This window comes from Dryobates pubescens, chromosome 17 (assembly GCF_014839835.1).
Source record: "Dryobates pubescens isolate bDryPub1 chromosome 17, bDryPub1.pri, whole genome shotgun sequence".
In the NCBI taxonomy this organism is placed as follows: domain Eukaryota; kingdom Metazoa; phylum Chordata; class Aves; order Piciformes; family Picidae; genus Dryobates; species Dryobates pubescens.
Window position 1 is genome coordinate 5,048,798 of NC_071628.1, and position 23,990 is coordinate 5,072,787.

The 23,990-nt window shown below is 49.6% G+C and overlaps 1 protein-coding gene across 1 annotated transcript in view; it reads right to left on the bottom strand.

Moving 5' to 3' along the window:
• The window catches only part of NTRK3 (neurotrophic receptor tyrosine kinase 3), a 272,999-nt gene that overhangs the window by 35,577 nt on the left and 213,432 nt on the right, over nt 1-23,990 (bottom strand). The window contains exons 13-15 of the mRNA XM_054168851.1: nt 13,919-14,049; nt 9,646-9,818; nt 3,223-3,466 (exon numbers count right to left, since the gene is read on the bottom strand). Of these exons, the coding sequence (XP_054024826.1) occupies nt 3,223-3,466; nt 9,646-9,818; nt 13,919-14,049 (548 nt within the window). The remainder of the gene's footprint in view (nt 1-3,222; nt 3,467-9,645; nt 9,819-13,918; nt 14,050-23,990) is intronic.

A 23,990-nucleotide genomic window follows, 5' to 3' on the forward strand; every position in this document is an offset into this window, starting at 1 on the left:
TCAGCTCTCCACATGCCCAGTTATCCGTGCTCGTGGCTCTGGGGCAGGAGCGAGCACAGGGACCTGGCACGCTGCAGTGAGTCTGCTTGCAGGGAGCTCCAGACCTGTCACTTTGTGTCAGCCTGGAGGTGGAATCCTTCACTCTGTTCCCAGAACATGACAAATTGCAGGGTTCTCCCTGGGCTGCAGCTGGGACACAAGGAGCAATGGTTTCTGGCAATCACCTGAAGCAGAGCTTTGCTCCAGGTCCTCCTGGTTGGTGGGAAGGGCAGAGGAGGGCTGCTGTGCACAAACCCTGAGAATCAGGCCTGGGAATTTCACCAGGCAGGTTGTAGATGTGGTCAGGGACAGCACCAGAGTTTTAAAGCTCTTAAGCCACAGCTCCACCTTCCAAAGGTGAGACTCAGGAGCAGTTAGTTTCTCCCACGAGCTCATTGGCTCTCTCTCTGTATCCACTCAAAAGCCCTCACAGGGGACCCATTTTAGGATGGGTCTGAGCACTTGAATGGCTCATCTCAGGAGCCCTGAAGAGCCAGTTTGAGAGCTGTGAGGAAGGGAGAGGACAAATGCAGTACTGTTGTAAAGCCAAGGTGTTTGTCCCACCCACATTTGCAGGAGAAAGTGAATGCTGCTTCTTACCAGAGTTAGAGTCAAGTTTAATCCAGTCAATTCACATCAGCCCCCTGTGGCTTCATTAGTGTTACAAGCAGCTTCCTGTTCAAAGGGTTTCCTACTCTTGTTCACAGGCAACTCAGAAATGCAGCTTGCCACATAGAAACCAAATAAATTTCCCAGTCCAGAGACAGCAAGGCTCACAGGAGCTGCTGCAGAGAACGAATGCAGCAGTGCTGTGCAAAGGCAGAGGGAGAGGACAGGTATGAGACAGTGGTGGATAGGGAAAGACAGAGGCTGTCACATAACCATGAGCACACCAGAAGGATGAATGACAACCTCAGCTCCATGTCTTCTCCTGGTAAACACATCCCACAAGGTAATGGTTAGAGAAGGAGATTGAGAAATGAACCTCTCTGGGTTCTCATATGCTGGGAGGAGCGTGGCTGGTCTGTGGCTGGAAGAGGGATGAAGGACACTCAGCTCCTGCACTTCTGCTCTTTGTTGGTGGAAATGTTTGGTCTGAATGGGCTTTCCATCTGTGCCATCAAATCCTGCTTTGGCCTTAGGTAAGGCACATAAACCCTCTGTCCCCCATGCCAGTGTAAATATGGGCAACCAGAACCTTATTTTGCCAGGCTTCCTCTTTGAACTGCAACAGAGGAAAGGTCTCCTTGCAGGCAGAGCATGGACTTTGTGGTTGAGACTTTTTAAAGTACCAGAAGTCAGTGAAAGCAGAGAAAGGAAAACCAATTAAGAACAAAAGGCTGTGCTCATCTGAAGCTCAGCTCTTGCTCTGGTAAATGGGTGATAACCAGCTACTGCTTTGGTCATCCATGGCAATTTCTGTTAGCAGGTAGAAGCCCACCCAAAAGCCTCACAACACTGTGGCAAACAGCATGGAGCAGCCCTCAGCAAAGCATTCTGCACAGACAGGATGAGATCTACAGGACACAACCACAGAGAAGACAAAAACATCCTGCCTGGAGAGCTCTTGGTGCTGCAGGAGCGCAAGTTCAGCTGGGATTGCCCCAAGTGGTGGAACAGTGACCATGGTTGGGGTAGGTCTAACATGGCTGTAGGAAAGGGGGCAGGGAAGAATGTGAGCAATCACATGGGCTGCTTCTCATCCTCTCTTGGGCTCTTCTCTTTCCTACTCACTCTTTCATGAAGTTTAAACAGTGACAGGACTATAGCCACATCTCTTCCCTCATCACTGCCCAGTAACTGAGACCTTTCCCCAACACAGAATCACAGAATGGTTTGGCTTGGAAGGCACCTCCCACGGTCATCCAGTCCAATCCCCTTTGCAGTCAGCAGGGACATCCTCAACTAGATCAGGTTGCCCAGAGCCCTGTTGAGCCTCACCTTGAATATCTCCAGGGATGGGGCCTCAGCTACATGGGCTTTTGAGCTGCACAGTGAGGGCTGGTTTCCTCACTGGTAATTAAACATGGTGATAAGTCAATGTCCTGGGCTGGGAGAGGAGATACCTCACAGCAGAAATCTGATCACATTCTTGTCTCCTCCCCAGCACAGTAACTGCACTTGGCAACTGCCTATCACAAAGAAAACCTTCTGAATCAGATCAAAACCTTGTCAACCCTTTCTTGAGTGGTTGATAGACATCATCCTCAAAGCCAACCATCCATGCTGTAACCAGGAATAAACCAACCTTAGTCCAACACCAGGTTAGAAACCACTACTCCTTAGCCTGGAAAGCCCTTCCCTGCTGGTGGATGGTCCAGTGACAAAGGACTGAGTCCAGTGTGCTTCACTTTGGACATCACAGCTCTTCCTGTAGCTGGGGAAGGGTGAGAAGCTTGCTGTGGCCTGGGGGAGGCTGCCATCCTGGGCAGATAGGGCAGTGCAGACAGGCACAAAGGGAGTGTGCAAGACAAGGGGACAGTGTGGCACAAATCAGAGACAAAAAGGCTGGAAAGGCATTCCTGACTCACTGAGCCTCTCCCCAGAGAGGAGTGCAGGATTAGCCTCTGCACTAAACCCTGGCATTTTCATCTAGTTGCTTCCTTCTTTAATGACAAGCCCTCAGCAACCTACCTCTGGCAAATTATTCCATTGTCTAAATGATGACCCTGCAGGGAAAAAAAAGTGTTTTGAGGTTGAACCTAAATTGCCTATTATTTCCTCTTCCATATTTTATGCACTTATCAGTCAGTCTTTCAGTTGCCTTTTCTCTAAGTCCCTGTATTAAGTTTCTTTAATCCAGCACCAGAGGTCACAGCCTCTGCTCTTTGGATTACCTTCAATTTATCAATGTCTTCCAAAAAAAAAAAAAGGGGAGAAAAAAATAGTAAGGGAGTAAGAATGGGATGACTTCAGAGCCATCCCACAGTGTGTGGCTGTGTGCTGGGGTGTCACAGAGAGGTCTGTGTGTAGGCATCTGCACGGATGTCTGACTTACAGGCATGCCCAGGACTGAAAAGCAGTGAGGACAGAGGTCCAGGGATGCCTGATCAATATCTGTGCACACTTCAATGAGGCAATAACCACGTGAACGAGCCCAAGAACCCCCCATAACTGATTTGCTGTAACATCCCCTAGTCTCCCTTTGCTCTGAGCACCAGACTGCTGCTGGAGCTGCCTTACCCTGTAGTAATCAGTGCTGTAGACGTCTCTTGACATCCCAAAGTCTCCAATCTTCACCAGCAGGTTGGCTCCGACCAAGCAGTTCCTGGTGGCCAGGTCTCTATGGACAAAGTGCTGGGAGGCAAGGTACACCATTCCAGAGGCGATCTGGCTGGCGATGTGGAGCATCTGGGATAGCCCTAGCTCCCCTTTGGCTTGGCGAGGCTGCCCATCCACCAGGATCATAGCATCTGGGCCGTGTGCCCTAGAGGGAGGAAGAAGCAAAAAAGCACAGAGTTGGGTCCCAGAAGCATCCAGCAGATGAGAAACCCTCATGGTTGCTGCTCCTGCTGGAGTGGGGACCAGTGCCCAGCTCTGCACTGTGAGGATGTACGCACAGCTCCAGTGGAAGGAAGGAAAGCTGAAGAGAACAGGAGGCTGGGGGAACATTGGGGGGGAACATCTCAGGGGGAAGTGGGTACCACCCTTGGAAAGGAATGGAATGGAATGGAATGGAATGGAATGGAATGGAATGGAATGGAATAGAATAGAATAGAATAGAATAGAATAGAACAGAACAGAACAGAACAGAATTAACCAGGTTGGAAAAGACTTTTGAGATCATCAAGCCCAACCTATCACCCAACACCATCTCATCAACTAAACCATGGCACCAAGTGCCTCATCCAGTCTCCTCTTGAACACCTCCAGTGATGGTGACTCCACCACCTCCCTGGGCAGCACATTCCAATGGCCAATCTGTCTTTCTGGGAAGAACTTCCTAACATCCAGCCTAAACCTCCCCTTAATCCTATCCTTACTCTACCTGCAGGCAACTTCTTACAGGCACAGCTAGAGGCAGACTAGACTGTCATGAGGTGTTAGGTAATAGGTAATAGGTTGGACTTCATGATCTCTGAGGTCTTTTCCAACCTGGATGGTTCTGTGACTGCCAGGAGAGTGGGGGCCTGTGAAGGCACAAGCATGGGGGCAGAGGTTAGGCCTGGATGTCAGCAGATGCAGAGAGCACCTTGGGCAAGAAAAGCAAACATTGTGCTGAAGCAAGTGCATTGGAAATGCAGGACTTCAGGTCAGCCTCACTCCTGTCCTGTCCCCTTTTTAGTCCCCTTCCTTGCTGTGTACCAAGCCTGTCTTTGCCATGCCCCCTCTGTGATGTCTCTTGCCCTGGTAGAGCTCGCCCTGTGGTAGCCTGTGTGAAGGTGGAATAACAAAAGCCCTCATATTGAGGGAAAAGCAAGAGCTTTTGCTGTGACCTTCCTCCTTGTGACTAAGGTACAGTACAGCACTGCCTCCAAGGCTTTCATACTGCTCTCTTTGAAATGCTTCTTGGCATTTCACCCCTGTCATCAGCAGTAACCCCCCAGAGAGACAGCAAATTGAAATTGCACGTACAGAGCTTTGCCTCCTTCTTGACATGGGATTGAACAACCCACAACAAGACCCAAACTGTTTCTCTCCTTTGTTTCTGTTCTCTAATTGCTCTGCTGGGCTGGAGGCTGTGCCAGAAGGATTAGCTTCCAGGTGTATGGGCTTCAACCACATAGTTTTCCCAATTCCCATCTCTTCAGCTACCTCCTGCTGTCCCACCACTGGAAACAGTGCTCTGAACATCCCCTCCTGGTAGAAAGGACAGCTGGAAGAGGAGTGGAACTCCAGAAACGAATGCTGAGGAGCCAGGAGTGGGTTTTTTTTGGGAGCCATGTGTGGGTGATGCTGCAGCAAATGTGGAATGAGCTGGATGGGAGCAGCACTGCAGCTGCTGGGGGCGTCTCGGAGGCTTGTGGGCACAGTGGGAGCAGCAGCACGCTGGAAAAAAAGACTTCTAAAGCCAAGGAAGAGCTGCAGGAGAGTGTATGCAGAAAGGAGGCTGTTTGATGTCTTATTCAAATAGCCCACAGATGGGTTGACCCCAGGAAATTACCTGGTGATGACAACAGATGTCGACAGCAGGTGAAGCTGAGCCAGGGCTGGGCAGGTTAGCTAAAACCAGCAAAGGAGGACAAACAATAGCTTCTAAAACTGTGCTGGACAGTTTGTGTCAGTCAGGCCTTGCAGTTGCAGCTGCAGCTACTACCTGTTGTCATCAAAGGTAAACATTCCCAGGTGAGAAGTGAAGGATAAATCATTGCCTCACTACCTCATTGCTGCCACCTTTTTCAAAGGCAATAATGGCCCCCAAAGAAGTCTCCAGGTCTGAGGGGAACAGGTGATGGGTAAAAAATGGTCAGCCAACACCTTTAGATCACTGGCTCTTTGTATATCCTACTATATAGGACACATCTCAGTATGTCCAGTACAGTGCACACACTTCCCTCCCTCCCTTTCTCCATCTCACATGGTTACAGTCCAGAGACAAGAAGTATCAACGTGTTTATGAGACTAACAGGAAGGATATCACCACATTTAGTTGAGTCAAGGAGCCTACAGGGAACATGAGAAGGGTCTGTCCATCCTCCCTTGGGGAAAAGGGTTTAATTGGGTCATAATAGGACATAAAATTGGGTGGCTCTCCCATGAAAGAATTATTGATTTGTTTGGTTCTGCTTTCCATTGTGGGGTGATGAAGGCTCTTGCCAATGTGGGGAAGAAAATCACCCCCCTGACCCCCTCTTTCTGTCCCAAGACTGTGGGGCTGCTTCACTGAAAGGGCTGACAGAAAAGCCTCAGAACTTGGCACACTTCTCTAACCCCTCCTCTGGCCTGGCTGAATTAACAAACAACAATTCTCTTCAGCCTGCAAAGAGGGTCTGTAATGGCAACGTGCACATATCCCTGCATCAGGTGTGTTGCTGTCACAGAGAAGACACAGGCTGGAGAGCCAATGGCAGAGGGAAAGGGAAGAAGGGATGGAGATAGGCTGCTGCTGCAGATCTCTGAGCAGCAGGTCTGTGTGTTGGGGAGCAGCCAGCACAGCCTGAGGGCAGTCTCCAGCCCCTGGGTATCCCAGCCCTGGGGATGCCTCACTCCCCAGAGAGCTGTGCCTGTGTTTCTCCATGCCAGGCTGTTGCACCACTAGTGATAGCCTTAAACAAAGGGGCCATCCCAAGCTGTGCCACCTCTAACCCAGCTGCTCATGTTGATCATAGAATCATAGAGTTTTTAGGGTTGGAAGGGACCTCAAAGCTCATCCAGCTCCAACCCCCCTGCTATGGGCAGGGACCCCCCACACTACATCAGGTTGCTCACAGCCACATCCAGCCTGGCCTTCAAAACCTCCAAGGATGAGGCTTCCACCACCTCCCTGGGCAACCTGTGCCAGTGTCTCACCACCCTCATGGGGAAGAGCTTCTTCCTAACATGCAATCTGAATCTACTCACTTGTAGTTTTGCTCCATTCCCCCCAGTCCTATCACTCCCTGACACCAGATGCCAGTGCTTTCCCTTGGCACACCAGTGAATGTTACAGATCAGTAAAGCTCTTCTCTGGGAAGCACACAAAGGCCTAACAACACTTGGAGGGATTTATTTATTGTGCTTTTCTCCAGGAAACTGGGTCTAAAGTGAGTCTCTTCCATTTTACTGCTTTTCCAATCCCTGCAGTTAAACTGGGAAAAGTCCATCTGAGTGTCTGCTGCAGACTCCCAGCATCCCTGGCCTCCAGTGCCTGGGCACAACTGTCTCCTGCTGTGGTGAATGCTGCCACAATAAAAGGTGCTGCTCGCTGAGGGGATGCCAGGCACTCCTGCACCACCAGTCCTCTCTGACCCCCTTGCAGACCCTGTTCCCCAGAGCTTCCCACCAGCAGAGAGCTGATCCGGAAAACAAAGCCCATGGCTCTCTTTCTATAAGCCTCCTCTGGCATTTTGAGTTCCCATTTGCTGGGAATAAGCTCCCTTGTCCCAAAAGTCAGCTTCCTTTGTGACACCAAGGGACTACACTGCCTATCACACACCAACATGCAGAGAATGGAACTTGGAGTTCCTTCCTCTGCATCTGCATCAGAAGGAGAAACTCTCAGCTGGAAGATGGGAGGCTGCAAATGCAGGGACCACACATCTAGAAAGTTTGTTTTCCTTCACAGAGGCCAAAGATAATGCAAGAACAAGCTTTCTTCTGCAGTGATAGCAGGACAGGGCATGAGTACTTCTGAAGGCAGGGCTGGGACACGGGTGTGATGGGCTTTGTGGCTCCAGCATGGCATCAGCCTAGGGAGCACACTGTTGTGTGAAGCAATTCCACAAGGCATTGGCAGTGGGCATGAGATATCCTTCTGAAAAAGCAGGAGAGCCTGTTTTGGACTGTAGTCTTTGGAAGGTCAGCTGGAGCAATGAAGGAGGCTGTTGCTATTGCTCCAGCTGTGATCTCTACCTCCTGTAAGGAAAATGAGGCTGCTGGCTCTGCCAGGAAAAAAGGTGTGGTGATTTGATGCTCTTGCTTGTGAAGCACTTCAAGGACACAGTCTCTCATGTGCATTTTAGACTGCCCTCCACCAGTCACAAGGTTGAAGCACTGTCCTTAACACTTCATCTCAACCCTGTGCTAACACACTGCTTCATGGAATCACAGAACTGTCAGGGTTGGAAGGGACCCCAAGGATCAGCCAGTTCCAACCCCCCTGCCATGGGCAGGGACACCTCACACTACAGCAGGTTGCTCACAGCCACATCCAGCCTGGCCTTATAAACCTCCAGGGATGAGGCTTCTACCACCTCCCTGGGCAACCTGTGCCAGTGTCTCACCACCCTCATGGGGAAGAACTTCTTCCTCACATCCAATCTGAATCTACCCATTTCTATTTCCCCCTAGTCCTATCATTACCTGATACCCTGAAATAAGGAGGAAAACCAACACAGGGATGTTCCCAGCTCTACTACTGCTCTGAGAATGCCCCAAGAGAGGTTGGCATTGCCTGCCAAAGGAAAGAAGAAACCTCTGGGGTCCTTCCTCATAGATCTGTAGGGCTTAAAACCCAAAACCTCGAGGAAGGACTTGAGCTTCCTGGCCAGAACCTGACTGTGATGGCGAAAAAGAATCACTTAGCATATTCCAGCCCCAGATCTAGACCTGCTGTGCTCCAGCTCCTGGCTCCTGGTGCAGTCTTGTTCACACTTAGCAGTCAAAACAGGAAAATATCAAGGGTCCAATTTTCTAAGTGCTGGGAAATAAAACTACTAATTATTTCAAGAGGTAAGTGCCACTCCACTGGCACGCAGGTTTCAAAGTGTAATTTCTGTGCCCTGGGAGAGCAGCGCCGCAAAGCTCCTCCCCACCCCCCCCAGCTGCTCCCTGCCCCTCACCTCTGGCAGATTCAGGGCACACAAATGATCTGCCTCACACTAGGTGCTGATGGAATGGTTGAGTGATGACTGGAGGTGGGGGAGGAAAGCTCCTGCAATTTGCCTCTCTCTGGAGGCAGGGAAGGCAATTACGGTGCGCTGGCAGGCCCTGCTTAGCTTCTTGAGTGGTGTGGTACCACAGCTTAGCATCGTTTGGATCTCAGGCAGGAGCTTTGTCTGAGGAGGCTTAGGGAACAAGGAGCAGAGGTGGACTCCAAGGGCACCACCCAGTGTTGGCTTCTCCAGCATTGCTCAGGTCTTTTCTGAATACAGGAATGAGAACTGGAAATCGATGGATGCCCAGGATACAAAGGACCAAGAAAGCTGGGGAGGGACTGTTTAGGGTGTCAGGGAGTGATAGGACTGAGGGGAATGGAACAAAGCTAGAAATGGGTAGATTCAGATTGGATGCTAGGAAGAAGTTCTTCCTCATGAGGGTGGGGAGACACTGGCACAGGTTGCCCAGGGAGGTGGTGGAAGCCTCATCCTTGGAGGTTTTTAAGGTCAAGCTGGATGTGGCTCTGAGCAACTTGCTGTAGTGTTGGGGGTCTCTGCCCATGGCAGGGGGGTTGGAACTAGATGAGGCTTCCACCACCTCTCTGGGCAACCTGTTCCAGTGTCTCACCACCCTCATGGGGAACAACTTCTTCCTAACATCCAATCTGAATCTACCCATTTCCAGTTTTGTTCCATTCTCCTCAGTCCTATCACTCCCTGACACTCTAAGCAGTCCCTCCCCAGCTTTCTTGTAGCCTCCTTCAGATACTGGAAGGCCATAATTCGTTTCCACAGGTGAGAAGGAAGATCCTTGGGACTACCTAAGAAGAAACATCGGGGTAGGGCTCATAAAGCACCAAATGTGGTGAAGACCATCATCTCCTTCAAGCTGCCCTTGGAACAGACATTCTCATTTCTCAAGCCACTGGGACTACCTATGAGGAAACATTGGGGCAGGACTAATAAAGAACCAAATCTGGTGAAGACCATAATTTCTTCCAAGCTGCCCTTGGAACCATCATTCCCATTACTCAAGCCACTGCCCTACCACCTGGTCACGGTGTCCCTGGTGCACCGCAGACCCATAAGAAGCCGCAGCGAGGCTGCAGAGCAGCTGCCCGGCAGCTCCCGTGCCCTCCCCCACACATACCTCAGGAACTTGTTCAGGTCGCCGTGCTTCATGTACTCGAAGACCATGATGAGTGGGTCACCATCACCACACACCCCATAGAACTTGACAATGTGCTCATGCTGCAGGTTGGTGAGCAGCTCTGCTTCCCTCTGGAAGTCCTTGCGGGCCGCCAAGGTGGGGTCCTTCAGCGCCTGCAAGAAGGGGCACAGACACACACGGCGTGGGCTCCAGCAGGGGCCAAAGCCAGAGCAAACAGCACCACAGAGGAGCTGAGGAGGAGAAGAGAGGACCCATCACCGCTGGCTTGGTTGCACTGGCAAGGGCTGGTGGCAGGTGCTGGTGGCACCACCCTGGCATTTTGTTGGCGTAGTTACCAGCCCAGCAGGTTCCCCAACTCATTTCCCAGGCAGAAGCAAACATGCCTCAGAGGGTAATAGCTTCCAATTATTCCCAGCTTGGGCAGGATTTGTACTGGTGACCTAGGGGTGAATGGCTTCATATCTCATTATTATTAAATTCCTGAGCCAGGCAGTCTTTGCTATCTGTCTTTTATTTTGAAATAGCTGACTACACTGCCTTTATTCAGAAGATGGATTTGCCTGGCTGTGCAGTTATTGTGTGGATTTTTCAAGCTGCCTCTGAAGAAGGACACTGGCAAGTCTTGGCTCATAATTCTGAAAATCATGTTTTTTCATTCCCTGCTGTTTAGAACAGCTCCCCTGGCAGACTGATGCTGAAACTGGTATCCTTATTGAGAACATCTCATCTTCCACCTTGCAGCAGGCCACGCTGCCATTGCAGGGCAGCTCGCAGGCTCCAGGCTGTGTGGACCAGCCCAGCGTCACAGGGCTGCTGGGAAGAGGTTGCTGTGGGTGCAGCTGGTGATCAGGGAGGGTTCCTCAGGGCTGGAGTCTGGCTTGGCCGTGCCATTATTGAGCAGTTGCATTGGAGAGCTGGTTTGAGAGCAGCGTGTTGTCATCACAGGATCATAGGCTTGGAAGGGACCCAAAGAGATCATCGAGTCCAACCCACCTGCCAGAGCAGGACCATGCCACCAAGGGAGGGCACTGAGTGAGAAACTTGAAGTTCAGAACCTTTGGCAGGATGGGATGGCCAGGAGAAGCAGCACAGTCTTTGCAAAGGTTGAAGGAAATGAAGAGGCAATTCTGGTTTTCAGTTGCTGGGTCACAAGTTATATTCTCCTCACCCTCCACATGCCAGCAGTGTTCAGTACCAGTTCTGGCTTTAACTGTGCAACCTAACCAAAGCCAAAAAGGATTCAAGCCAACCAGTCCCAGTTATCCCCAGATTCAATCTGATCTGCAGTGGTTCCTCCTCAGTGGTGGTGGGCAATAGGTATTTCTCCCTTTAAACACACCTGTCCCCTTTTCCCCATGCTTTCAGTCTCCCCACACAGATAGGAGAGGTGGCATCAGCAGGTGCAGGCTCCAATTTGTGTTCAAAAAGGGATGCTCAGCATCAGAGAGCTGTGCCTAGAGGAAGGGACTGTGCACACTGCTCATACAGCTCAGGCTGGTCCATGGCACTGCTGGGTGCAATGCCACCCACAGCCAAGCAGCAAGTCCTCCTCCCTTGGAGCAGATCTGCTGCCAGGTTCTTATCTGAGCCTTAGGGTACTGCCTCATCCCCTTCTTCTGCCCCAAAACTGCTAGTCACATGGCATGATTTAATCCTCTGTCCTCTGAGATAGCTTGATTAGGAGATATTTTTGATGGATATTAGTTACACAGTGCAGATGGCAAAGCATCCTTCCTTATCTCAGGCACCCAGTTATTTTTAGTCATTTAACATCTTCATAATGTTGGTGCTACCCTGTTTTCCCCAGGAAAAAAAGCCTCCTGCCACTTCACTCTTTTTCTGCCCTTTTCCCCCGTGGTTGCATGGAACATTTCAAGCTGCAGCACCTTTAGCTTTCCTCCCCTTCATACACAGACACTGCTACAAGGTGCTAGGACTGTAAGTTTGTAAATATCACACACTAAAAAAATATAACCCAAACAAGGATATTAAACCCCACATTGCTGAGGTGGCACAGCCAAGCACTTAGAAATGAGGGAAACAGGAGCTAGAAGTGGTGGAACAGGGAAAGAAGACCAGGACCAGAGGAAGAGATGAGACGGCTCAGCAAAACCACTGCAATGCCTCTCCTAGGAAGGTTTGGGGTGGATTGGTGCCTCCATCACAGGAGTCCTGTGTGACAGCTGGGAAGTCACTCAGCATCTGCAGGTTGTCATGCCACGTCCCTTGTTCCAGTACTAGCTGGGACATCCTCTCTTGTGCGGCATCAGGGCCAGGTCTGCACGAGCACCCTGCGCTCACTGCGGCGGCAGGGCTCAGTGTGGCTCTGATGCCTGCCATCTGCAGGGTGGGAAGGCAAGGCAGTAGCTCCAGCCTCTGCCTTAAGTGAGCCTTTCAGCTCAGTTTCCCTGTTTCCCCATCTGCCCTCTGCAAAATGGGGATGAGACAACCCCAGCACCTCTCTGTGAGGCTCTGAAAAGGAGCTCATCCACACGCAGGGAGCTCTCAGACACAGGAGCGATCATTACAATGGAGCAGCCTATAGAGAAAAGAGAAATCCACGCTGGGAGGACATGCCCTGCATACCAGCTCCTCCAGCATCTCCAGCACTTGACCTTGTGACCTCCACACTCTTTGCTGAATATAGTTTTTGTGCATTTCTCAGGATGTTGTTAGAAGCAAGCTGAACAAACCAGGAAGCTTGGTCATGCCATCACATCACAGCTCAGCTTTTATCTGTGGGGCTGCAGCCTTTAGATCTGCTGAAAATCCATTTGCCAAGTGAGTGACACAGCCACTTTCTCTGGCCCTGAGAGGAAGCCTCTGAGAGCAGAGCAGAAGCAGACCCTGGGCCATGGACTCAGCTGCCCTAAGCAGTGTGCCCCACTGCTGCCCTGAGCTGCAGTGGCTGGGGAGGTGGTCCTCAGCCTCCACTGGAAGCCAGAATTCAGCTTCACATGTAAACCTTTTTCTCATGGTTTTTTTTTTTTCATTCCTTTGGTTTTCCTTTTTCACCTAAGATTTACAATGTGGCCCAAATTAGAGGGATTTTTCCCTGCCCCCCCCTCCCCTGAGCTAGCAAGAAGCCAGGTTTCAAGGTCCTGCTCCAAAGCTGGATCTGTATGATCTTGCAGGATGAAAGGCACTCTGGAGATGTAAGCTCATAGTAGCAATTAACAGAAACAAGTTCAGATGCTGTTTCTGCCTACATGCAAATGAAACTCAGCAGACACAGGATCACATGAGCCGTGGCTGACACTGATAGGCAGCTACTAGCCACAGAATCAGGCAATTAATCATATGGGTAGCTGTGCTGCCTTGGCTTGAACAAGTCTGAGAGGTGAAAGGTGCCATCTTGCAGTGCACAGGTGGAGCATAAGGGGACCAAAAAAACCCCAAAAGTTTGACCTGCCAACGATTAAAATGACTTACAAGTAACTGGATGCCTCCAGCATCCTGGAATCTTTCTCCCTGTAGAGCACCAGTTTAAAGGCAGATCTTCTTCCAAGGAGTTAGGAGACATCAGTTAACTGCTGGGGATTAAGCTAAGTGCCAACTGGTGCCACTTTAGAGGAGGGCACATTTCTGCACTGAGTGGTGTCCTCTGCCCAGAGCCACACTGGTGGTGCACAGCTCTCGTGAAGACCCTCACAAGGATACAAACCGCACAGCACAAGCCAGGCTGAGCTTTTGTTGGCTCAAACCCACCAAAACAGAAGCAATCAGTGGCTAGGCAAGCAGGAGCCGGGGTGGAGTGGAGATGGGCTGCTTCACACAGCTTGCAGCAAATTGATCCCAGCAAATTGGTTAGTCGTGCTTTGCTTCTAAGTACTCATTTTTGCTGAGGCCCTTGTTGTTGTTGTTGTTTTGTTTCAGCTTCTACATGTTCCACAGAGAGAGAAAATCCAGAAGGAAGAAGGGCCCTGCTCCCTCCCAGAGGGAAGGTGAGCTCCACACCACGCTGGTGCAGCTGCACAGGAGCTGACAGCTTCTGGAGCAGCTTCTCCACCCGCTCTGTCTCCCGGCCACGTCGGCAGGAGGGGAGGCTTTGGCATTGGTGAGAACAGACGACCTTGAAGCAAAACACTGAAACTTGGTGTGACTAAGTGGATTTACCACAATCTCTGGCATCAGATAAATCTCCACCCCTGGCCCCCAGCCCTCCCCTGCTTCCCTTTCCCACGCAGGCTCATCCAGCCTCCGCCAGCCAGCTCCTGTGCCCTACTCTCTGCCATTCGCCCTTGGGATTTACCTTCACTGCCACCAGCATTTTGTCGTTGGTGGGGCTGAGGTTGTAACACTCGGCCAAGAACACCTTCCCAAAGGCACCTTCTCCCAGCTCCCTCTTCAAAACGATGTCTCTCCTCTTAATATGCTGGACATCTGTTGGAGGGAGGGGAGGAAGAGGGAGAGGGTTGAGGGAAGAATGAATCAGGGTTAATTCAGGGAATGGAAAAACAGCTAATTCAATTTCCTAGCAAGCTGCAAAGGGTCTGACATTGCTTTGCAAAAATATCTACAGGGATCTTTGAACCCACCCACGGAATGCAGCCATCTCTGGGATGGAGCTAGTCTTATGCAAAACATCTGCGAGGCAAGCACTCGAGGGTTGTCATGTTCTCACTACTAGCTGGCAGCCAGCTTGTCCTCAGGGAGAGCAACCTGTGGGGCAAAATCTGCTACAAAGTCCAGAATCTCTTTGGAATGATCCTGGAAATAATTCATCTCCTGTGAGGCATAGCAAAGGTCACATACTTCCAATGCCAGGTCAGGGGAGATTAGAAGGTCCTGTTGAGTTTCATATTTCAAGAGGGATCAGTTTAACCCCAAACTCAGGCAGATTTTTGAGGCTGAACTTTGTCAAGTCCAAGCATTCCAAAGAGGAGGAGGACCACTGACCCCCATGCACCTTCAAGCACAAGCAGCAGGAGCCGGCCGGAAGTGCTGAGCACTGCCCCGCAGCAAGAGCCTGACCCTGCAGCCATCTCCTGCATTTCTGGAACAAGGTCAGCCCAGGATAAAATCCCTGGCACAACAGACAAACTGAACCCATTATTTTCAATGATCCTTTCCAGTGACATTTAGGACGGTTAGGAGAGACAGAGAATATCAACCAAGGCTTCAGGAGGAATCAAAAGAGCAATAGCTATTCATTTAACACAGGTAGAGAGGCCTCTGAAGATTAGTCTGCTCAGCTAACAAGGTCATCCATGAGGGCTACATCTCCCCAGCTACTAGGTACCTACATGAGTAGAGAAGCAGCCAGCAGGATACTCACGAATGCTGCGTTGTTATTGAATGCCACCGACCGCTGGGAGAGCTTGGAGGTCTCCACAGTCTCTTATTGGGAGCAACACTAGGGCACAGCTTCTTCCTGCCAAACCTCCCTGGCATCACAGCACCCATACAGATCCTCTAGTAATAGAAAGTGTCTTTTTCTTTTCATGCCTGGAATGAACTGTGGGAGCAGCCATCAAAGTGTTTTCTGGAGGCACAGTACCCAAAACTTTCTCTCTGCTAACTGCCCTTCACTGATGGCTACTGCCTGCCTGGAGAACTGTGACAGCACAGACCATCTCCAGCATCAGCCTGATGGTTATGACAGGGCAGTGAGTGCTACAGCTCTTCTCCAGGGCTTGCTGAGCAGAAGCTGATACATTTGTGGTCTCCTCAAGCAGAGGCATTGGGTGGAACTGAGCCCTCTTTCCAATCCTGCTCTGGGACATTCATAACCTGGCCCTGCATGTTTACTCACAAACTTGGCTGCTTTAGAGTCTTCTCCATCTCTTCCATGTGCCACAGGAGCTGAACAGCTATGCACCCATCCATTTCCCCTGGGGGACTGCAGGAGGTGGAGGTGACCTCAACCTGGCCTCGGGGAAGCACCACAAAGTGCCACCAACTCCTACCGCCCGCTCAGGGACCTGCAGAGACACAAGGTGCCCCGCAGCAATTCCTGTACCACTTGATGCATCAAAACCCAACGGGCTGGAAGGCTAACATCCTGATGACTTTCAAACAATTAAGCTTTTTAATCAGGAGCCCACAGGCAGGCTGAAGGAGCTGCCCTGCCCGGCCCTTCGGCTTGTTTGGGAAGATGGATGCTGCGAGATTGCATAAGCAATGGGGCTTGTAATGAATGATCCCTCTGTGGAGGATTCCCACTGACCTTTTCATTAATTGTTCAATAGCCTGAAAACTGTTAGTTACCAATATTAATAATATTGGTAACATTAAGGCACAGGATGGTAGCACATCCCCAGTGGCTTGGGGTTTAAATCTGCAGTGACAGCCAGGAAGAACAAATCACATGTGGACTTTGCCTTCCCCACCTGGTTTAGCTGAGTGGTTAAGGAGTACCTTGAGGAATCTGAAATACTATGTGCTGAAATGTTAAGTGATGCACTTGGGTGAGCAAAGTCCTAATCTAAGAAAAGCTCAAATGGCACCAATTTACATAATAGAGTAGAGGAAAGGGTTGGTTTTTTCCCCTCTTTCTCTTGGCAAGCATTTCTGTAACACTCATCAGCACAGTACCTGGGATTTATTGTATTGACCAACCACACATTTGCATTCTGGGTCTCTTGAACAGCAGCAGTCAAGAAAGCCGTGGGGAAATGTTCTTGCACTGAGAGGAGCTTGAGGACACTTCAAAAAAGGTCTCAGATCCCCAACAGGAACGTTGCAATTGCAATGCAGCTGCCCCATTTGGTGTGAAACAAGGTGAAAAAGGAAACTGCCTCCAAATAACCAGCAATGCTCTTTGGTATTATCATGGTGAAACAAGATGAGAAAGAAAACCACCTCCAAATAAGCATCAATGCTCTTTGGCATTATTGGGGTGAAACAAGATCATAGACTCACAGAATCACCAAGGTTGGAAGAGACCTCAAAGATCATCAAGCCCAACCTGTCACCCAAGACCTCATAACTAAAGCATGGCACCAAGTGCCACCTCCAATCTCCTCTTGAAGACCTCCAGGGATGGTGACTCCACCACCTCCCTGGGCAGCACATTCCAATGGTTAACAACTCTCTCTGTGAAGAACTTTCTCCTCACCTCCAGCCTAAACTTCCCCTGGCACAGCTTGAGACTGTGTCCTCTTGTTCTGGTGCTGCTTGCCTGGGAGAAGAGACCAACCCCCATCTGGCTACAACCTCCCTTCAGGTAGCTGTAGAGAGCAAGAAGGTCTCCCCTGAGCCTCCTCTTCTCCAGGCTAAACAATCCCAGCTCCCTCAGCCTCTCCTCACAGGGCTGTGCTCCAGACCCCTCCCCAGCCTCATTGCCCTTCTCTGGACACTTTCAAGTATCTCAATGTCCTTCTTAAACTGAGGGGCCCAGAACTGGACTCAAGGTGTGGCCTAAGCAGTGCTGAGTACAGGGGCACAATGTCTTCCCTGCTCCTGCTGGCCACACTATAAACTGCCTCCAAATAAGCACAATGCTGTTTGGTATTATTGGTGTGAAACAAGATGAGAAAGGAAACTGCCTCCAAATAAGCACCAATGCTGTTTGGTATTATTGGTGTGAAACAAGATGAGAAAGGAAACTGCCTCCAAATAAGCACCAATGCTGTTTGGTATTATTGGTGTGAAACAAGATGAGAAAGGAAACTGCCTCCAAATAAGCACCAATGCTCTTTGGTATTATTTCCACTTCTGATGAGTTAGTGGTAACACCACGAGAACTATGGCAAACCTGTCTTCCTGAACTCCCCAGGGTCTTGCCCAAAGAAAGCTTCAGCTCCAAACTTTTCCTCCCAGCAACATCTTAATAAATGATCAGACATCTCCGAGAGCCAGCGTCCAGATTGTGTAATTATGTCTACATTATTAAAGTAATATCCCATCTGTCTTCAAGACCACATTTCACAGCTAGGGTCACCTGAGAAGCTTCATGGAAAATTTATATGAAGAATTGAAGGAGGTGGTGTGGCAGAAGAGAGTTGGGCTGAGGGAGGAACAATCCTTTAGAGGTAATGGACTCAGTGTTAGGTTTAAAGTGGAGTGGAATGGAATGGAATGGAATGGAATGGAATGGAATGGAATGGAATGGAATGGAATGGAATGGAATGGAATGGAATGGAATGGAATGGAATGAACCAGGTTGGAAGAGAGCTTTGAGATCATCAAGTCCAACCTATCACCCAACACCACCTAATCAACTAAACCATGGCACCAACTGCCTCATCCAGCCTCTTCCTAAACACCTCCAGGGATGGTGACTCCACCACCTCCCTGGGCAGCACATCCCAAGGGCAAATCTCTCTTCCTGTGAAGAATATCTTCCTAACATCCAGCCTAAACCTCCCTGGCACAGCTTGAGACTGTGTCCTCTTGTTCTGGTGCTGCTTGCCTGGGAGAACAGACCAACCCCCACCTGGCTACAACCTCCCTTCAGGGAGTTGTAGAGAGCAAGAAGGTCTCCCCTGAGCCTCCTCTTCTCCAGGCTAAGCAACCCCAGCTCCCTCAGGCTCTCCTCACAGGGCTGTGCTCCAGACCCCTCCCCAGCTTTGTTGCCCTTCTCTGGACACATTCAAGTCTCTCAATGTCCTTCTTAAACTGAGGGCCCCAGAACTGGACACAGGACTCAAGGTGTGGCCTGTCCAGTGCTGAGCACAGGGGCACAATGACCTCCCTTTGTGACCAGTAAAACTGGAAGGGTTACAAAAGGAAGGTTCATGAAGTTAAGCAGTTTGACAGCAACTGGACCACCTTAACGCAGAGTCAGAGAAGCATTTCTGCTGACCACATTTTTTTGCTTCCCCTCAACCTCAATTTTTGCAGCCTGGTTCATTTTTTTTTTTTTTCTTTCAGGCACAAATGGAATAATAAGGGAGGGATAACAAATGGCTTTCTCCTCGTGCTCGTGGGCCCTAAAACACCGGAGTTTACATCAAACCCTTCCAACTCACAGGGAGACCAACGCTGGGATTAATTCCACCTCACTATTAAATATGGGCTTCAAAGAGAAAGCAGTGACAAACCAGCCTGGCAGCGTGCAGCTTGCTGTGTTATTGTGCTAACCTTGCACAGCTTCACTTGTCTGTCCTGGCCGTAACTCACGGAGGAAGGCCGAGTAGCCGTGAAAGATGCTGCGCCGCAAGGGCGCCTGGGAGGTTCATCTGCATAAATCTGTTTACCTCCTCCTGGAGAAAGCTGAGCCCTGTCTGATAAACAGCTGGTGTTTATTTGTTTTAGGCAGGCAGCGGTGTGCTAATCTGTCTCCACTGTGCTGCAGTCAGCCCTGCCGACAAGGTGTATGCAAACTGTCTTCCCCTAAGTACCACTCTTGCTTTTCTTTCTCCCTTCCCCCTGTACCATTAACTTATAAAAACAAGCCAACAAGACAATTCAAAAGCAGAACCTCTGCAGGAGCCACAGCAAGACCTGACAGGAAAATAACCAGACTTGACAGCGTGATGGGAACTCATTCAAGGCCGTGCCGTATCTACAGGAAGGATGCGAGCGCACAACGCTGAAGTCATCCCAGTTATAAATGAAACATCTTGAGACTCTTGTTCTGGAATTATTATGTTGCTGCATGACACAGAAGAAGAGTTGGGCAGATTCCCCTCTCCCCCCTCCCCCCCTTCCTTCTTGTCCATCAAGATATAACACACAGAGAACATATTTCAAGCTCATGCCTTAACTGCTGCTCTGAACAAGCACGAACCACATCAGAACACGCTCAGCCTGCAGCGGGCTGGAGGTTCCCCATGGCTTCAGTTCAATGGTGGTAGCACACAGGCAAGCTCGAGCAATAACAAGAGGGTCAGCCTGGGACACTGCACTCACCTTTATAAATTGCCCCCAGAGCAGAAACCTTTCCTTTTCTCTGGAAAAGCTAAGGCAGAAGGGTTGTGGTTTTGGCTCTGCAATGGGATCTGACCTAACCTCCTCGGAACCTTTTGCAGGATGGCTGACTTGATCTGTGCTTCAAGTGCACTCAGTCAGAAGAGTGGCTGTCTAAAAACAGCAACTTCCTCCTCCTCCTATTCCCTCCCATGTGTCCCTTAGTCATTGCTGCTCCTCTCCTTGACACAAACATATTCCAGTTTGTTAACCTTGTGAACCCAGCACAGCCATGGGATATAGGAGAAGACGAAAAGGGGAACAAGATGAATTCTGCTCTTCTCATACATCAATCTACCATGTCCTGATGGATCACTTCTCTACTGGCCCCTGGGATAGATAGAGCCTGAAAAAGCCAGAACTTTTTTCCTTTAACTCACAGACTCAAGGACTCTTCACCCATCTTTTACACTCATATTGGAGAATCTCTCTTGCTTGTGATGAGGTCGAGGCAAAAAGACCCCCAACTTGATCACTAAATCCCAGGTAGAGCACAGTGCTCGTAACAGACTGTGTGCAATTAAAACACCTTTCCTCCCACTTCTCCCCCCCTAATAACCACCACATTTCCATCACATGAGCAGAACTTGGGAAGCTGTGTGGGTACATTGCATGAATCTGCTTTTCCAATTCTTGTCTCCTTTCCTAATCAGCCCTGGGTATCAGCTGCAACAGAGATGGCCTCAGTGAGACTGCAAATTCTGCATTTCAGATTCCTATCACAGCCCACATCCTTAAAACAATGGCTTGATAATTCTCTTGAAACCTGGATGCAGATGATTGTGTTTGGACACAGATGACTCCAGCGGGAGGTAAATGGACAAATCAAACCCCACACAGAGGAAACCACAAGCACTGCGAGTACTTAAGCTAGAGCAAAATGCAAAACTGCTTCTTAAGCTGCATCATTTACACCAGGTCTGAAATTAATTCCTCACATCTCCTTCTTTCCCACTCCTAAGAGCTGGTTGCTGTATTTCCAGTGGGTTTCCTGTTCTTGGACTCTTCATTGGTGAACCACACACAGCTCACTGGGGAAGAAGAGCAAAATCATAGCAACTTCTCCCTTTAATTTTGCCACCCAGTGTAGCAGCAGGTTTTTCTTCTAGCCTGGAGAAGACCAATATCCATTTTCTACCAGCTCCTTCTCCACACACATGGTCCTGTGCTTCCCTAAGAGGTAGGTCCTTTCCCGTGCCTCCCTGCCACCCAGCTCCTCCTTCCCTTAGCTTTGGCACATTTCTTCTCTTTCTTTTCCTCTCCATTTCTCGTTGTCCAGTCTCTGCTTTAGAACTGACTTCTTTTAGATGTGCATCTAGGGTACCCTGGTTTGAGTCTGATCCTGGTTTGATTTTGCTGTTAGTGGCAATAGCCTTGATTTTCATAAGCTTCTGAAGCCTCATTTGCATCAACAGCCCTTTATAAATGATAACAACAATGACATTTTTCAGGGGCTGAGTCATTTGCTGTAACAACTAATTTATGCCAAGGAATTATCTCTCTTTTTTTCTTTTTAATTTATACAGAAGTTGTCCACAAAAAGGTAGCAAAAAGTTCTGAGTTAGGCAATGATTCACTCGGCTCTCTCTTGACTCGCTGCTGAAGTAATGCCTGTGAATAAACCCTGCACAGCTTCCCTGCTCTGTGACAATTAAAACCAGATAAACAAAGCTTGTAACTTACACCGTGAAGCTTGTCATTAAGGAATGGAACAACCAAACCAATGCCTTTCGTGCCAGGCAGTCATCTGCAACCTGGATGTCAACCAAAGGCGTTGAGGAGTTGCCTGATGTACCTGATCAGCGCAAAAGGCGCAGATCAGGTAGGATTAGATCAAAAAGCCTTGCTGCTGGAGGGCTGATAAGTCATTCTCTCACAGGTTTCTCTCACAGTGAGAGAAGATAATGCACAAGGTAGCTGTGTCTCCCTCCTGGCCTGGTGCAAATCCATCAGTCAGCGAAGGATATTGATTTCAGTGGTGGGCTGCTGGGAAGTACAGGTAAACAAATGGAGAATCAGTCCCACATCATTTTAAAATATGGGGACATAAACAGGCTGTTTCTTATCTCTCCATGGACTCTGAGTAGGTAACCCTCCACTTCTGGTGGCTTCTTGCCTTGCTCTGACATGAGCCACCTCTGGGAAAAGGCCTGGACGCAGGCTTTGGCAGCTCGGCGCTGTGCCCAGACGCTGATTCTCTGCCAAGTTCCTCTGGTAAGGCACCCTTCAAGGACTCAGATTCAAAAGAGTCATGATTAGAAACAACAAATAGTTCTGACAGGCCTTTGAAAAAGACCCCAAATCATGGAGGTTTATGTAAGGCAGCTCTGAATCTCTGGGAATTTCTTGGAGCAGCCACAGCCTTTCGTGGAGTCACTTGGGCTCCAACGTATGGATACCGAGATCCCTCCCACCCACTTCTTTGCAGGCCCTGTGGACAAGACCACGTTGCTCAGATATTCCTCTTCACTTTGGGGCAGTGTTTTTCAGTCTTAACATTTCTTCATGACAGCTTCTCACAGCCATTTGGGTGCCCATACAGCAAAATTATATAGAGAGGCTTTACCACATTTCCCACCCATCTCTCCTTTGGCTTTGATGGAAACACCTTAAAACGTAAAGGAGGCTCTTCCTTCCACTGAATTATTCCTCTCTTTGCATCTCTTTTCAGTTTTTATCATCTCCAGGAGACCAAGATAAGTCTTTGGGTTCACAGCCTCTCTCCAAACTGTTTCTCATCTCTTGTACCTTACCAAGATGCTGGCAACTTGCTTCCAGGCAGCCCCATGTGCTCCACTATGTATTATGTTATCAAATAGCCATGATCAAACCTTAAAAGGCAACCACTTTATGTTGAAGTTCTTTACATTCCCTTCATTCTCTGGCAACTATTTTATGTTGCTGAGGTTCTTTACATTCCCTTCATTGTCTGGGAGCAGACACAAGGCATGAGTGCAGATCCCAGATGTGAACGAGGCATCACTGCCCAGCTGACCCAGCAGACCCAGAGCTAATGCACAACATGCTGCTAAATGAACCTTGGTACAAACCAGCAGGGCTTGACACCTTTAGATGGGCAACCTGGGCTGAAAAGAAGTTTGTCCAGGAATAGCAATCTGCATCAGGAGCTGACATTCAGTGTAATCGAGATCAAGAAAACAGGAGAACAACAACTCTGCGAAGCAGACCTCTGGGGCTCTGAAAACACCTTACATGCACCACTTCCAAGCACACCTCCAGCAGCTGGGGCATCAGCAGCTCCTCTGGCTTTTGCTCTTGCAACAGCAGGTGGAGATGAAGCCCGGAGCCCACAGACTGCCTCTCAGTTGTCAGCTAACTCCAGCCAGTCTCCAGTCGAGGCAGAGCTGTGTTTCTGTGAAGCAGCCCTCCAGGTCCACAGAGTGATTAACAGCAGGGAGCCACCGGATTAGCACCCCCTGAGCAGCTGCACCTCTGCTGCAGCACCAGCTCCAGCACCACCTCACAAACACTTCTTAAGCAAAACCTCCTGTCCCAGCTTAAACCACCTGACACTTCCTCTAAAAACAAAACGTGGTTTCAAGCTCTTCTTACCCACTTCAGTCCCAGAAATCTGAGTGCTAACCACTCAGTGATTTATGAAGACAGCAGTATAAAGTTTCCCATGGCTACTGGGTGTTGAGCAGTCTCAGCTGGGAGGCACAACACCACATAGTCCTGCTGGCTGAACAGCTATCCTGGGGAGATCCCAAAGCAAAGGAGCCACAGCAAGAGGAAAGTTCTGGTGCCTCAGCCCCAGCAAATGTTTGAGAGTGACTGCAGCTACAAAGCAAGCAAGCACCCAGCACACCTGGCCCTTGCACAGCAGCAGGCACTTGCATTTAGGACAGCATCCATCTCCTTTTCTTTCTGCAGATTTGTGACCTACTGCAATTACTCAGGCAAGGGCTCATCAGATCAACAGGAGCCTTCCCTGATCCAACAAGGACAATCCCTCTTGGTCGATGGTTAAAATGTCTCTTGGTATGGAGACCTGGAAGGCTTCCCAAAAGAAATCTAATCCTCTCAAGGTTCCCTGCAGCTGCTGGGCTTGGGGTTAGGGACAGGCACACAGCTGTAAGTGGGCTCCCAGATGTGCCCCAGCATCTGCCTCTGTCCAACCTCCTTGTGCCCAAGGCACATATCAGATCCCCTCAGGTTAGGACAGACCCCCTGGTCCCCCCTGCTGCCTTTACAAAGTCTAAGTTCACCCTGTGCTCACCCACATCTCTGTAGGCACCAGCTCCTCCTCAGCTGCCTCCCAGGGGAACACAAAACTCTGCTGAAGGGACCAAACCCTTCTTAACATTCCAGACAGAAGACTTCAAAACCTATCAATGATTCCTATCACCTCCTGCACCTTCTCAGATAATCTGTAGCTGACATTAGGCTGCAAAACCACACCACCTCTCCAGCTTCAGAACAAACTCATCCCCCCAAGGGGATGTTCA